Source organism: Apodemus sylvaticus, chromosome 10, assembly GCF_947179515.1.
Source record: "Apodemus sylvaticus chromosome 10, mApoSyl1.1, whole genome shotgun sequence".
NCBI lineage: Eukaryota > Metazoa > Chordata > Mammalia > Rodentia > Muridae > Apodemus > Apodemus sylvaticus.
In genome coordinates, this window is record NC_067481.1 from 105,437,935 (window position 1) to 105,448,597 (window position 10,663).

At 54.0% G+C, this 10,663-nt stretch overlaps 1 protein-coding gene across 6 annotated transcripts in view; it reads left to right on the top strand.

Moving 5' to 3' along the window:
• Clec16a (C-type lectin domain containing 16A) overlaps window positions 1-3,251 on the top strand; it is a 189,224-nt gene extending 185,973 nt beyond the window's left edge. For 5 of the 6 annotated variants that reach the window (XM_052194091.1, XM_052194092.1, XM_052194093.1 and 2 more), the window contains one exon: window positions 121-3,251. In XM_052194091.1, coding sequence (XP_052050051.1) covers window positions 121-476 — 356 coding nt within the window. In that variant the 3' untranslated portion in view covers window positions 477-3,251. The remainder of the gene's footprint in view (window positions 1-120) is intronic. The other variant, XM_052194095.1, reaches the window with a different exon arrangement.
• The last annotated feature ends 7,412 nt before the right edge of the window (window positions 3,252-10,663 follow it).

Consider the following 10,663-nt stretch of genomic DNA (forward strand, 5'->3'; position numbering starts at 1 on the left):
CCCCTAATACTAGCAGTCTCCCGACAGAGTTTCCCCCTTGGTGCAGTGCAGGAGTGGCAGGTGCCAGCTGAGCACAGTGTCACTGGAGCTGAGAGTGTCTCTGCTTTCCTTCCCACCTAGATGCCCCCACAACGCCACAACAGCCTCAGCCTCACCTGGACCAGTCAGTGATTGGGAATGAAATGGACGTCAACTCCAAGCCCAGCAAGACCTCGTCGGCCAGGAGCTCTGAGGGGGAGACCATGCACCTGTCCCCCAGCCTCCTCCCCGCCCAGCAGCCTACCATCTCCTTGCTCTATGAGGACACTGCTGACACACTGAGCGTCGAGTCGCTGACTCTTGTCCCCCCAGTCGATCCCCACAGCCTCCGAGCCCTCTCTGGCATTTCCCAGCTCCCTGCACTGCCTGCAGCAGATTCAGAGACCCCAGCTGAGGATGCTGAAAACCCAGAGCCCGCAGGTCCCACAGAGCACTGAGTGGGCACCAGAGATCTCCCTTTGTGTGTGCGGCCCGCTGGTAGGGACCCCCATGCAGTTTGTGACAGCAAGACACACGGGAGCACCCACAATTCTCCAGGAAACTATCCCTCATTCCTTTCCCACGAGACAGCAGCCAAGCACTCATTTGCTTTAACCTCGCTGCGTAGGCTGGGACGGCCTCCTGTTTGGAGACGATGACTATGATGACTATGACGCTGGCCACCTCAGAGGGGTCCGGGTCCCTGTCCCGACCCTGACAGCCGCCGCAGGGGTGGGGTCCGCTGGCGCCTCCTTCAGGCAGCTCCTCGGCTTCTCCCAGTGTGCACAGGCACGGACGGACAAGGGGACTTTGGGTAGAAATCTGTGGAGAAGCAAACCTAGATAAACATCTCTATGGGCTATTTATTTCTGTTTTTGGCAACAGATGAAGAGATTTATTTTAAAAGAATCTATTTGGGGGGAGGGGCAAGAGGAATAGGTTCTCGCCCATAGGCTTGTTGACGTTGGAAGTGTCGGCTGTTAAGATTCCTTGTCCTTAGAACTTTTCCATGTTTCTATTCTGAAGCTGTGGCTGTCCCTTTCTCTCTTTTCCTGAGGGATTCTTCGTTCTCCTGTCCCCAACTCTACAATCCTATGGGGTGATGAAGCCTCGCTGAAACACTGAGAACTTCTGAACAAAGTGAGAGAGCTAAGCATGCTCAGGTCGCATGGGCGAGAGGCCAGGAGCCTCTGCTCTCTAAGCTGGACGATGTCTGCTCAGGACACCGCACAGGCACAGCTTCCAGCAGGCTCGCTTCCTCCTCTCTTTGTCCAAGAGGGATCCATTAGTCCTAGTGCCCGTGACAGGGATCAAAGGACAGCTTCCCAAGATGCAAGTGGGTGCCTGCCTAGGGCCCAGCTGCAAAGCGGGAAGCCAAAAGCAAAATCCCGCCCTCTCCCCGCCCCCACCCCTTCCTTTGCTGCCACCACACAGCTTGTTTCAAAGCCCTGTAGTTGTAGGCATGTGCCAGAAGGACCAGATCTGTCCAGTCAGGCCCCGCCTTCCTCTGCTCAGCAGTCAGGTCACCGCGTGAGCGAGCGAGCGAGCGAGCGAGGCTCCATGGCCTTCTATGGCTTTCCTGCAGATTTGGCCTCACAGTTTCAGTATCCACCAGAGGCGAGCCACAGGGGTACCCCTGGGACACGTGTCACCATCTGCTCATCACCAGACCTTGACACTCTTAAGTTGACTTTCCTGCAGGCCCCAATGCTCAGTTTTCCAAGGGAAAGCAGTGCTCCCTAGGAAGGTGGTGGTACCCATGTGGACTGGTTTCTCTGGTCTTTAAAAGGTCCAGTGGGCATGCTGTCAAAGACACGAGATGGTCTGAAACAGAAGGCTGGGTCAGGAAGGCAACCAAGCTTGCCTAGAGGCAGCCACCCCAAAGGCCCTGGCAAAGAGGATGCTCTGGGATACTTAGCCCTGGAAAGAGAGGAGACTGATGGCCACTGAAATCAAGAGCTCTCCGTACCCAACCTCGGGTGTTCCTGCTTATTTGCAGGGAGGGGGTAGACAAAGGAGCAGGCTAGCCCTGTCTTTAGCACAACTGTACGCTATAGATTTTGAAATGACAGTCCCTAGGGTAGCATAAATGTTACACGGTTCAAGTGACTCTCCACCCTGCAGTGTGGTCTCCAGAGAGAAGCCTACAGCCACCCTAACCCACTATCTGGGTAGGCCGCATCCTTCTGTGACTAGCCTCTTCTTTGCAATTCGGAGGTTTCAAGAAGGGAAAAGATTGTGCCCAAGGTGGTCAGGAAGCCCTGAAAGGGTAGCTGCTGTGTAAAATCACCAAAAACAGGCCTGTCCCCACAGCTGGCTTGTCAGGTTGCTCTCAGAGGGTTCCTGCAGCCAGGAGTCTAGGGCTCACCTCCAGGCGAGCAGATGTGGGCTTCCTGTGAGAGAGCTATGGCCACTGCTGACAAGGGGTGGGGTCCTGGAGGAAGCAGCAGGGCTCTGAGGGACACTTTGTCACCTAGGTCTTGGTGGTGTTGGCTACAGCCCGGTCTTCAGGAGCACTCTGTCAGCTTGGCAGCTGTGCTCTCCAGAGACCTAGCCAGCGAGAACCTACTGGGTCTCTACAGGTCCCACAGCTCCTGACCTGGAGCTCCCAGAGTCAGCCTCCAAGGTCCTTAGTCCCGGCTCCCACCCAGGCCATGCATGCCTTGTCCACCCTGGTCTCCCTCCCTTCTGCAACTGCCCCAGGACAGACTAGCAGAGCTAGCTTCTAACCCTCACCTCAGCCTTGATCGGCACCATGGCAGCATGCAGTGCTGCCTCTTCCTGGTTGGAGTCCAAGGCAGGTGGGACACTTCCCACAGGTCAGACTCAGTGTGGTGGTGAGAGCCCTCTGTGGAAGTGGTGGAGAGGCTTCCAGCGCAGACCACTCTGCTGCTCTACCCACCAAGCCCTTGCATTGCCAGGAACTGGCTGACTGCATCCTAAGGATGGCATTGGTTTCTCTGCGGCCTCTGACATGCAGTTGTAAATAAGGCGTGGATAAACCAAGTCCGAGCTTTTGTAAATGCAATAAATATATTTCACACAGTCACAATGGGCAGAAGGTTAAATTCTTCCCTCAGAGCTGAAACTGTGAGGAAAGGGGGTGGGGGGCAGAGTTGGGAAGGTCTGGCCAGGGAAGTGCCTGCTTCTGCCAGCAGGACCGAACCTGGGGGGAGAAATGAAAGCTAGAACTTTCTTGTAATTTGAAACTTGGCAATAAAAAGTAAAACCAATGGCCCAGGAGTGTGGCCTACTGTTCCGCGGCACCATGGTGGAGGCTATGACACAGGGAGGGTCTGTCAACACCGCTCAGGTGGGACATAGGGCCAGAGAGCCCGCTGACATCCTCAGCTCTGCAGTGGCAGTTCCAGGAGCAGCCCTATTTGGGAAGGGCCTAGTCATGAGAGGGGACAGGGTCTCAGGTTCGCTCTGCCTCAACTCCTTCAAGCCTGGTGATACGGGCTGTACGGGTGATACGGGGTGATACACATGATACGGGCTGGTGGGGCCCTACCTGTCGGGATAGGAATAGGAAACTATTGTGGAGAAGGGCTCCCCACCTGGGACACTCAGGTGACACTGGTGATCACAGTCCCTGCACACACCAAGGTTCTTCACAGCTCCTGATCCTCCTTGAGCCCATCCCAGACATGCCTGGGGCCTTAGGAGTCTTGAGAGCAAACCCAGAAGAAGTTGGACACTCAACCTCAATCCAAGGCTTTGCAGGAGATGTAAAGGCCAGCCCTGGACTGGCAGCCAGCAGAGCCGAGTTCCCCTTCTGGACTATGGTTGTCTTGATTCCCTGGAAGGCTAGCCCTGATGTCTGGGCCTGAGAAGGCTCTGAGGTTCTGAGTGGGGTTGGAGTCTGCTCGGCACTGGGCATCAGCCAAGGCCCACATGCAGCCTCTCCTTGGTTCTGAGGGCATTCACATTTCTGTAGCCTCAATCTGTAGGAGGGCCTTGCTGGGAGCACGTATGGGGAGTGAGGGAGGGGACCTCAGGATAGACAGAGGACAGGAACTAGTTGTCAGGGGGCTCAACTATCCCCCTGCCTATCCTGGATCTCCAAGAATCAGGCCCTCAGGGGTGTAGAGACCCAGGTGAGGGTAGGCAAGCCCGTACCTCATGCCATCCCCTATTACAGATGAGGGAGGGGGGGGCCCTGAAATCTGCATGGCAGAGGTGCAAGGTCCCAGGCCTGGATGGGAAGGAAGGGGTGAAGTAGCACTTCACAGACCTGCATTCGTGTTAGAATCATCTGGAACTCAAGCCTAAAACTAGAAGCACACACCCCAGTCCTGGTCATCAGTACCCACACTGAGAGCCCTTAGCACTGTCTGGGCCCAGCGGGCCTAGAACCCACCTTACATGGGGTTGTAGCTGGCACTGGCTGTTTGCTGCTACCAGAACTCACCTCCCTCAGCCCCACAGCAGCTCTGCTGTGGGCATGTGGGCACTTGCACATCTTGGTAGCTTCAGTCTAGAGAGGGAAGTTACTGTGTAAACTCAGGAAGGTAGTCTCCAAGTTGGGGGAGTTAGGTGACTGATGCCTAGTCAGTCATGGCTGGTGGGGTGGTGGGGGTTGGGGGACATACATGCATGTATGTGAAAATGGACGCTAGAGGTCAGCATGATTGTTGGGTGTCATCCCTCGGGTCATTCTCCAATTGTTTTTTGCTATTTTGAAACAGAACTCTGCCTCTTTGCCTAGAGTTCACTTGTTTGGCTCAGTTGGGTGACTAGCAACAAACCCCAGGAATCCTCTTTCCACCACTCCAGTGTCACCGCACCATAATTACTTTTTTTTTTAACATAAAAATGTGGGTTCTAGCCGGGCGGTGGTAGCACACACCTTTAATCCCAGTGCTTGGGAGGCAGACGCAGGTGGATTTCTGAGTTTGAGGCCAGCCTGGTCTACAGAGTGAGTTCCAGGACAGCCAGGGCTACACAGAGAAACCCTGTCTCAAAAAAAACAAAAAACAAAAAAACAACAACAACAACAAAAAAAAAAACGTGGATTCTGGGAATTGAACCCAGATCCTCACTTTTGCAAACCAAGTACTTGTTTCCTGACCCTTTATGAATTGATCCTCTCTGGAATCTGTTACCATAGAAAATTGAGTAATCTCAACCAGCTCTCTGTGGCTGGTGTAGTGGCTGGGGCCAGGCACTTTCCAGTGTCCTGTTGTGTCCCCGCAGTGTGACGGATCTGCCCACTGCAGGCAGGAGGGGCAGGTAAGGGCAGGTAGCAGCATCCTGCCTGCCTAAAATCTGAGTCCCTCACTGGAGGGGAAGACGGAGTCCCAAGCAACTAGATCAGGAAAGCCCCTTCCACTTCCGTGTGCTTCTTCATGACTGTGGGACGCTAGGAAAAAGCCCTCTGGGCCTAATGTGCTGTTCTCCAGAGGAAGGCGGGTCTGCATCACTTGACATGTGGGGTTTCCCAAGAATTCACTCAGAGGTACTTGATAGCCAATGGGAAGCTTGTATGCCTCACTTGGCCCAGACAGGCCATCATGTCTGTCACTCAGACTACCACTGCCTTACCCACAGCTAGAAGCCACAACCATTAAGGCCCTAGGCCTCCTCTGACTGTCCCATACTCGTTCTCAGCCTCCCCTCCTGAGACAGCTGCACTCACCCAGACACACACCAATGCACTGGGCTCTCCTCCACCTACTGTATGGAAATGGGGGGTCAACCGGAGCATAGAGGACCTGGCCCTGCCTCCGTGCCAGGCTCTGCTAATATGCTCCCCACTCAGGTTCAGCTCAGCTGGCACCTTCCGGAAGTCCAGAGAGACCCTGTTCCATGCCTCTCCCCCAGATTTCCCTGCTCTGTCAGCCTCGGTGTCCTGAGGGCTGACTCACCGGCTCGCGTGGCTCTGGGTCTCCATGCTTCATCACCCTTACTTTCCCAAAGACACGAGTCATAGAACGAGGACCCACCCTGCTCCAGGATGACCTCAAAAAATCCTCAGCCTGCTGACATCTGCAAAGACCACAGGAGCCAGAGACTAGACAGTCATGCTTCCTACGAGAGTCAGGGTTGAGTGTGCCACTGCGCCAGGAATGAACAGCAGCACAAGCTCAAACAAGCCCAGAGAGCGGACCTTTGGAGTTCTGGTGGTAGTGTTTGGATTTGGATTTTATTGTTTTATTGTTATTTTCATTGTGCTATGTGTGTGTCTGTGTGCACACTCGTGCACGCACATGTGTTTTGGGGTGTACTTGTATATGTATATGCGCATGTGTTTCTGCAAATGGAGACCAGCAGACATGTCTCAGGCATTGTCCCTTGGTGTCTTAGTCAGGGTTACTATTGTTGTGATGAAACACTATAACCAACCAGCTTTGGAGAGGAAAGGGTCTATTCAGCTTACACTTCCACATCAGAGTTTATCTAAAAGGAAGTCAAGACAGAACCTCAAGCAGGGCTGGAATCCGGAGGCGGAGCTGATGGAGGGCCATGGAGGGAGCTACTTACTGGCTTGTTCCTCATGGCTTGTTCAGCCTGCTTTCTTATAGAACCTAGGGCCACCCGCCCCGGGATGGAATAGCACACCACCCAAATAGGCTGGGCTGGGCCCTTCCCCTTCAGTCACTAAATAAGAAAATGACTCTAGCTTGTGTCAAGTTGACATTAAACTAGCCAGCACCCGCAGATACTGTCCACCTTGAGGGTTATTTGTTTGTTTGTTTGGGGGTTTTTTTGTTTTGGTTTGGTTTGGTTTTGGTTTTTCCGAGACAGGATTTCTCTGTGTAGCCCTGGCTGTCCTGCAACTCACTCTGTAGACCAGGCTGTCCTCGAACTCAGAAATCTGCCTGCCTCTGCCTCCCAAGTGCTGGGATCAAAGGCATGCACCACCACTGCCCGACTTGGTTGGTTTTTCAAGACAGGGTTTCTCTTTATAGAAGGAACAAGAACAAGACAGGCAGTCTCATGACTGCCCTGGAACTCACTTTGTACACCAGCCTGGCCCTGAGAGACCCACCTACCGTTGCCTGCTGCATGCTTGGATTAAAGGCGTGTGCCACCACTGCCTGGCCTACCTTGATTTTTGAGTCTCTCACTGACCTAAAGCTCACCAATTAGACTAGGCTTCTGGCCAGCAAGCAACAAGTCCCTGGAATCATCATGTCTCTGCCTCTCCAGGGCTGGGACTACAAGTGCACACCACCATGTTCACACCAATATGCCCAGGGGTTCTTTGTATAGAGCTGGTTATCCTGGAACTCAGAGATAAGCCTGCCTCTTCCTCCCAAGTGCTGGGACTAAAAGTGTGTGCCACCACCACCCAGCTCCCAGTTTTTTTCTCTTTACTTGTTTACTTGTGTTCTTAGATAAACTCAGGTTCTCCTCTCTGTCAGGCAGACACTTTACCAACTGAGCCACCGCTGCCCCCAGCCCTCACATGCTCTTTTTCTTCTGAGAGGGTCTCACTGTCTAGCCCAGGCTGCTCTTGTACTCTAGATTACCTTTCCCCTTCATCCAGTGACAGCTGTGCACGCTCCTCCAAACCCCACCTATTTAATTCAGATTTAACCAAGTTCTGTTGCTTGTCCTGTCTGTTAAAGGGACTCTGTGGTAAGACAGGCATGTGAGCACTGCACCAAGACTTTTCTCTTGGATGGGATCAGCAGGGTGACAGAATAAAGGAACCAGGTCACATGGGACTCCACTAGATCTCCGTCCCTATAGTCTAAGAAGTCAGCTCAGGGCTGCAAGATGCGTGGGAGGCACTGTGCTGACACAGTATGACATGAGCTATGGAGTCTTTGTCAGCTCTCCTGTCAGAGACCCCCCACACACACTCTTCCTGGCTGTGGGTAACCAGAGCCTGCTGTGAGGCGCTCTGTACATAGACGATGAATGGGCAAGGCCAGCCTTTGCCTGGGTCCTAAGTTCCTGGCCTGACTTCTTAATACATCTTAATGCCCACGGCCCGGCTTTTGGCCTCACCCACTTAGATTAATAGTGGCATTTTCTAGGCCTTTCCCAGCCCAGCCAACGACTGCTAGAAGAATCTTCCAGGATCTGTTTGCTAGGGAAGATGCGCTGGAGAGTTTTCCTTTATCCCCCTTTGTTCCCTCAGCCACACCCAGTAAGGTAGCAGTGTTAGCTCCAGACAGCCAGCCAGCCCTGCCCCACGCAGAAGTCGCCATGGCCCTAAGTCAGTGGCTACATCTCAAAGAGTGGCTTCCTCAGCAGAGGGCAGGACCCTCCCTGGCATGTCCTCTTATGACGTGGGGGCAGGTCAGTTCCCAGGCTAGCTACCACTTTAACCTCGAACCAGCTAGAATCACTGGGTTTGAAGGATTTCTGCTGCCACCCAGGCCTGGGATCCCAGCTATTCAGGAGGCCAAGACAGAGACTCACCAGTTCAAGGCCAGCCTGGGTAACTGAGCTGGACCCTGCCTCAAAAGAAAAATAAAATAGGGTGGAAATGTCGCTCATGGGTAAAGCACTTGCCTAGCACGCCCTGAATTCCATTCTCGATATTCAAGAGCAGGAGGAAGAGGAGCAGGAGGAGGAGGAGCAGGAGGAGGAGGAGGAGCAGGAGGAGGAGGAGCAGGAGGAGGAGGAGCAGGAGGAGGAGGAGGAAGAAGAGGAGGAGAAGGAAGAAGAGGAATTATTCCTGTTGGGGTTACGGTCGGATGAGCCCCAGAACTTGTAAATTTCTGAGACAACCCTGTGGTCCAGTCAGACTCTCAAATATGACCGTCCTTCCTCATCCCCGCCTCCGCCTGCCACTAGTGGGGGTCACGGGTCCTAATGTGACTGGACTGAGTTACAAGCCACTCAGATTTCTCCTCTCATTTTAGAGTGCACCTGTGGGAAGGCTCTAGAAGACATGAGCATGTGACTAGAGGATGGGGTGGGGGTCACCCCAGTCAGCACAGAGCAGTAGTCCTCCACCCTCCTTCACCAGAGGGACATCAGTGCTCTCGGCCCTCAGGCACTTCAGCCTGGACCTCCGCTACCACGACAGCACTCCGGGGCATCTAGCGCACTTGGCCCCCCATAGCCCTGTGGTCAGTAAGTGTCATGTCTGACTGTACATCATGGATGCAGCAGACAAGCAGAGGGCCCCTCTCCACCTCAGCAGCCCATCCTGGCCCCTCCCACCCCTCCCTGTTGCACCTGAGACCTGGAAGACCCTGGACTGGAAGAGCCCAGTCCATGTCTGCCCCAGTCCACGTCCGCCCCAGTCCACGTCCACCCCAGTCCACGTCTGCCCCAGTCCACGTCTACCCCAGTACCTTGCCACCTTCCTTTCTTTCTCTGCATCCCCTCTGCCCACCTCCCCCTCTGGCCACAGATTGTTGTCACCTTCCAGCTGAAGCCTGGAGGCTTTGTGGGGAGGCCCTGCTCTCCTCTGTCACAGGACACCTGTTTTACTTCCTGGCAAGTCATACCTCAAAGGGGTTTTGGTTTTTTTGAGTGACAGCATTCAGAGTCCCATTATTTGTTGACATAGGATCTCAAAGGACAGAGCACAGCCACTCTGGTTCATGGGACTAAGATAGTCCCAGATGGCAGGAGTGGAGGTCAAAGGGGAAGGTCAGGATTCTCTGCGGGACAGCTGACCTCAGCCCTGCTAGAGACCTGCAGTGGAACATAGTTAAGCTTGAATCCCAGCTGAGGGAAGGACTCAAGTCTTCCCTTGGGACTAGGTCCCAAGCCCTGCTGTTGGGGTTTGTCCCTGCCGGTATCCCTGTTCCTCCTAACTGCCCCAGAGGAGGCTAAGTGAGCCTTGGATGGAGACTTGGGGACACAGTAGGTAGGACTGTCATGGCCTTGGAACATGAAGTAGACATGGGGAAGTCCTTCACGGCCCCAAACACACCTGCAGCACATGCCAGGCCACAGGCTGAACACTGGTGGCACCCACTCGGGCACAGCTCTCACGTGCTTTGTTGGGCCTATTCAGTGGGCACGGTGCTTACCTAATGAGTGAACCCCTGTGACTTCCAGCACTGCACAAATCAGGTATGGTGGTCACACCTGTGATGCCAGCACTCAGGGTGGAGGCCGGAGGAACTTGAGTTCAAAGGCTAGCGTGGGCCATGTAGCAAAAGTCTGGGGAAAATAAAACGGTCCAACTTTGGATTTGTCCCAGCCACCACCGTCTATGTCCAGAGCATGCTTCTCATCCCAAAAGGAGGCCCCTGACCCATCAACTACTTACTGCCCTCTCCACTCCCCACCCCTGACAGGCGCCAGCCTCCCTTAGCTTGCCGATCTGCTAGTTCTGGACGTTTCATGTGAGTGGCATCTTGTGCTGTGCGCTTACACCACAGTATTTATGCCTTCGAGGTTTACCCATGCTGGGCATATGCTGATACCTTGTTTCTTTTCCTTGGCTGACTATCATTCCTTCTTGTCTGTTCACCTGCTAGGCAGTCACCTTGGGCTGTATCCCTGACTCGGCAGTGACAACTACGGCTTCTTGATTCAGTTCCATTCAGCAAGCACTAGACAGAGCCACCTGGGAGCCAGCCTTGGCTGAGTTCCAGGGACTCAGATATGACCCAGCTGCAGCTTCTGCCATCACACATCTATTCACAGACAGACGGGTAGACAGACGGACCACTGCAGTCTACCTGTACCACCTGCAGAACAGGGCACCATGAGGACCTTC